Raw genomic sequence first — 5,000 nt, 5'->3', positions numbered from 1 at the left:
TTTGTGTCAATAGCTTCCCTGTCTTATACCCACAGATGCTCTTTTTATTTCATTCCTTTAATTCTTCATTGAATGTTTATTTAATTGCAGTCATTCCTTTAATTCACCTTCACTGAATGTTCGACTCGAGTAGAAGTAGAGATCTTTCAGTAAACCTTTTCTGTGCATATTTCTTTCGTCTAATGATATATGCCCAAGTTTGTCATTTTTATCGTGCCCAAGTTTGCCATTTTAATCATGCACAAGTTTAAGTCACTTTAATCATTCCCAAGTTTAAGTCACTTTTATCGTGTCCAAGTTTGTCACTTTAATCGTACCCAAGTTTAAGTCCCTTCAACCATACCCACCAAATTTAAGTCACCTTAACCATACCCAAATTTAAGTCCCTTTAACCATTACCCAACAAATTTAAGTCCCTTTAACCATACCCAAACTTAAGTCCCTTTAACCATACCCAAATTTAAGTCCCTTTAACCATACCCAAACTTAAGTCCCTTTAACCATACCCAAATTTAAGTCCCTTTAACCATACCCAAATTTAAGTCCCTTTAACCATACCCAAATTTAAGTCCCTTTAACCCTACCCACCAATTTTAAATCACCTTAACCCTGTTCTTGGACGCAACAGGAAGACAAACTACCTTAAAAAACACCTAATTATACAAAACCAAAAAAGCAACACTATGACGACACCTTGCTAAGTATGCCACAAGCCGAGCCGTGTCAGAGAGGAAGGAATAGCTTTCGTAATAGAAGAAAAAATATATATAAATAGAGGGATGAGAAAGAAGAGAAAGAAAGGAAGAAGAGAAGAAAGAAAGAAAAGGAAAGGAAAGATAAGGAAGGATAAAAATAGGAAAAATAGGAAAAAGAGAAAGGAAAAAGTAAAGAGAGAAAAGGAAAACAACAAAGAAAAAAATAAAAAGAAAGAAGGAAAATAAGAAAGAAAAAAGTAAAAAAGAAGGAAAACAAGAAAGAAAGAAAAAACAACATAAAAAAGAAAGTAAGAAAACAAAGAAAGAAAAAAAGTAAAAAGAAAGGAATAAAAAAAAAAAAAAAAAAAAAAAAAAAAAAAACAGCGCCTCCTCTGAGCTAACGGGTCGTTCCCCGGCAGCGCCTCCTCCCGCACCTCCCTCGTGGCGTCGGGAGAGATGGGGAGATTAACACGCACATGGGGGGGGGGAGGGGGAGAAAGGGAGGGGGGAGGGCAAGGAGTTCCGAAGGAGAGAAGAAGGATAAGCAAGAGAAGGTATGTGTGTATGTATGCGTATACTGTACAGAAATACACACACACACACATATATATAGTCATGTATATATTTTAATTAATTTTCTTTCTCTAAATGTAGCGTTCCCTAAAAAACGTTAGTTTTATGGGCCTGAACGAAAGTTTTGAATTAGGGAAAATATATATTCTAAATTTTTTAGTGCCACATAATTATCGTAATATTGCGTCCTCAACACACTTCATTGAGATAAGACCAATTAATTATATTGCAATATCTTTTATATTGTAAACAAAAGGGGAAATCACGAGCTAGGAAAATAAAGAAACAAATAAATATTGTAAGTGATAATGGAAATGTAATCGACGAAGATTACTTAGGAATGGGCGTGGGCGCACTATAAACGCAGGAACAGGTAAATGTGTGGATATATGTAAAACCTGCTAAAGATATTAAACAGAGCAGGCTGGTAGAGTCCTCACCTCATCTCCTGCGCGAGGGCGGCCGTCGAGAAGGCCGAGGTCCCGGCGCCTGGTCCCGGGGGAGGGGGCTCACAGCTGTCTCTGCGCCGCGCCACCTGCAGGAGGTCGCCCGGGCCCGTTACAGACCAGGGCTGCAGATCCGTCACGAGATCTGGGTTACACTTGCGGTCGGCAGCGCTGGTGGGCGTGGCGGCGAGCTGCGACGGCCTGCGGTGCCTGTTGCCGGCCGCCTGCGCCTCCCCCATGGACCAGCGCCGCCTCGTCCTGCTCCCGGCGTGCCCTTCGGCGCCCTCCAGCATCGCCTTCTCCACGCTGCTGTTGCATCGCTGGGGTCGTCTCGTCGGGGTCAGAAAGGGCCTGGCGCTCCACGGCCTGGCGGCGGCGGAGTGGCGCAGGCCGGCCTCCAGCACGCTCTTGTGCTCCAGCTCCTCCGCCAACTCCTCCAGGTCCGAGCGATGGAAGGAGTCGAGGTTCCTCCAGCGGTTCTCGCGCTTCCCGCCGCGCCCCGCCGACCTCTGGGCGGGCGACGCGCCTCCCGCTGGCGACGTGCAAACGATCTTGTCGTTGTACAAGTGGAGGTTCTCGCCGAAATAGATTCTCGTGATGTGCTTCACGCTGGGAGGGGTGGCCGCCGCCGAGGAGTCGCTGTCCTGCTGCGCAACAGTGGACTCCCCAGAGTCCGAGTAACCCGAGTCCTGTGAGCGCTGGGAAGGTGACCCTCGAAGAGAGCCTCCGAAAGGACCTTCGAGGGAGAACTCACCCTCGACAGCGTCCTCGCCGGAGCTGAACGTCTCCTCGGCCCTTTCTTGGGTGGCGGACTCCTTCTGCGTCCTGGAGCGCTTCCAGAAGTCCCTGGGCAGGCTGTGCGCCGGCCAACAGCCGTCCTCGGAGGCGTAGTACACTCGCGAGCAACTGCGACGGAAGTGTTGTTTCGGCGGCGAGTCGGGGCCGCGGCACGCCATGGTGGCCGCGCTCAGGCTGCTTCCACTGCTGCAGCACTGCGGGGGCGAGAGAAGGAACGACGTTAGCGTAATGGTCCATTGAGACGTAGGGCCTCTAGTAGCAACACTGGCAGAGAGAGAGAGAGAGAGAGAGGGAGGGAGGGAGAGAGATAGGGAGAGAGAGAGAGACAGAGAGAGAGATAGAAAGAAAGAGAGAGAGAGGGAGAGAGAGAGAGAGAGGGAGAGAGAGAGAGAGGGAGAGAGAGAGAGGCAGGGACAGAGACAGTGAGACAAAAGTAAGAGAGAAAGAGAAACAACATGTAAAATACACTACACAAAAAATATCCACAACCAGCAACACCCCCACACACAGACACCCTTCCACTCCCCCCCAAACACACCCACCTAGACACAGAACTGCACTGATAGGGGATCACGCGGTCGAACACAACCATCTTGCAACCCTCTTTTGCCCTCCACTTTACCCCTTCCCTCCCTCCCTCCCTCCCCCCCTGTGAGTCAAGACAGCGGCAGAGATTCATTCATTATGAAGCTGTAAATGAAGGCTGGTTCGAGGGAGGGTCGCTTATCTGCCAACGCCAGAGATAAACAGATAAACAGGTGCTTCCCTCGGACCTCATTTGGTACAAGTTATTAGTAAGGAGGAACAGACGTGGAGGACGTAAGAGGAGCAGATGTGGAGGATGTAAGGAGGAACAGACGTGGAGGACGTAAGGCGAGAGATGTGGAGGATGTAAGGAGGAGCAGATGTGGAGGAAGTGAGAAGGAATAGACGTGGAAGATGTAAGGAGGAACAGATGTGGAGGATGCAAGGAGGAACAGACGTGGAAGATGTAAGGAGGAACAGACGTGGAGGAAGTAAGGAGGAACAGACGTGGAGGACGACTAAAGAATTCATGACAAGGAAAATGCAACCATTGAGGAATAAAGAAGGAAGAGAAACTTGGACGATGAATGAGAGACGAAGATGACGAAAGGAGAGAAATGATGATTATATAGTTGTTTTATACCGAGAGAGAGAGAGAGAGAGAGAGAGAGAGAGAGAGAGAGAGAGAGAGAGAGAGAGAGAGAGAGAGAGAGAGAGAGAGAGAGAGAGAGAGAGAGAGAGAGAGATAGAGAGATAGAGGGAGGGAGGGAAGGGAGAGAGAGAGAGAGAGAGAGAGAGAGAGAGAGAGAGAGAGAGAGAGAGAGAGAGAGAGAGAGAGAGAGAGAGAGAGAGAGAGAGAGAGAGAGAGTGAGAGTGAGAGAGAGAGAGAGAGAGAGAGGAGAGAGAGAGAGAGGAGGGGGAGGTAGGGAGGGAGGGAGGGAGAGAGAGAGAGAGAGAGAGAGAGAGAGAGAGAGAGAGAGAGAGAGAGAGAGAGAGAGAGAGAGAGAGAGAAATAGACAAAGAGAGAGCAAACAAGACAGAAACAGAAACAAAACAGACACAGACAAAGAAAGACCGAAAGACACTGCCTGGCAAGAAATGAAGAAGAAGAAAAAGACAAAAAAAAAAAAAAAAAAAAAAACGAAACAAGAAACAGAGAAACAAACAAACAAGTACAGATCAAGCAAATGTCCCTCCACGTGCTGACATCCCGAAGTCAGCTCGACGTCAGCGATCGCAAAAGCTATAATCGATCTGTCGCTGACGATCACTACTGATGTGACTGTCGTGGAGAGGAAGGGTTGATGTTGTTGTGGGGGTTGACGCTGGGGTTGTGAATGATGTGACTGAGGTTGTGAATGATGTTATTGATGTTGTTTATGTTGTGAATTATGTGACTGAGGTTGCGAATGATGTGATTGATATTGTGATTGATGCTGTTGATGTAAATGATGTGAATGATGTTGATTGTTGTTGATGTTGCGAATGATGTTGGTTGTTGTGGATGATGTGATTGATGTTGTGGAAAATGTGACTGATGTTGTGAATGATGTGACTGATTTTGTTGATGTTATAAATGATGTGATTGATGTTGTGAATGTGATTGATGTTGTGAATGATGTGATTGATGTTGATGTTGTAAATGATGGGATTGAGGTTGTGAATGATGTGGTTGATGTTGTGATTGATGTGATTGATGTTGTGAGTGATGTTGGTTGTTGTGAATGATGTGATTGATGTTTATGTTGTGAATAATGTGATTGGTATTGTGAATGATGTTGGTTATTGTTAGATGTTGTTGATGCTGTGAATGATGTGATTGATGTTGTTGTGAATTATGTGATTGAGGTTGTGAATGATGTTGGTTGTGATTGATGTAGATATCGTTATTTGTTGTTGAAGTTACGGCTGATGGTTGTGGTTGATTTTTGGTTGTTTCTTGTTTCTGTTGTTGAGGTTGACG

The 5,000-nt window shown here is 46.3% G+C and overlaps 1 protein-coding gene across 1 annotated transcript in view; it reads right to left on the bottom strand.

The window, feature by feature from the left end:
- LOC113813355 (protein inscuteable homolog) overlaps positions 1 to 5,000 on the bottom strand; it is a 108,204-nt gene that overhangs the window by 40,395 nt on the left and 62,809 nt on the right. The window contains exon 2 of the mRNA XM_070129682.1: positions 1,709 to 2,706. Coding sequence (XP_069985783.1) covers positions 1,709 to 2,706 — 998 coding nt within the window. The remainder of the gene's footprint in view (positions 1 to 1,708; positions 2,707 to 5,000) is intronic.

The sequence above is a fragment of the Penaeus vannamei genome, chromosome 14, assembly GCF_042767895.1.
Source record: "Penaeus vannamei isolate JL-2024 chromosome 14, ASM4276789v1, whole genome shotgun sequence".
Lineage (NCBI taxonomy): Eukaryota > Metazoa > Arthropoda > Malacostraca > Decapoda > Penaeidae > Penaeus > Penaeus vannamei.
This window is presented reverse-complemented; position numbering and strand designations above follow the sequence as displayed.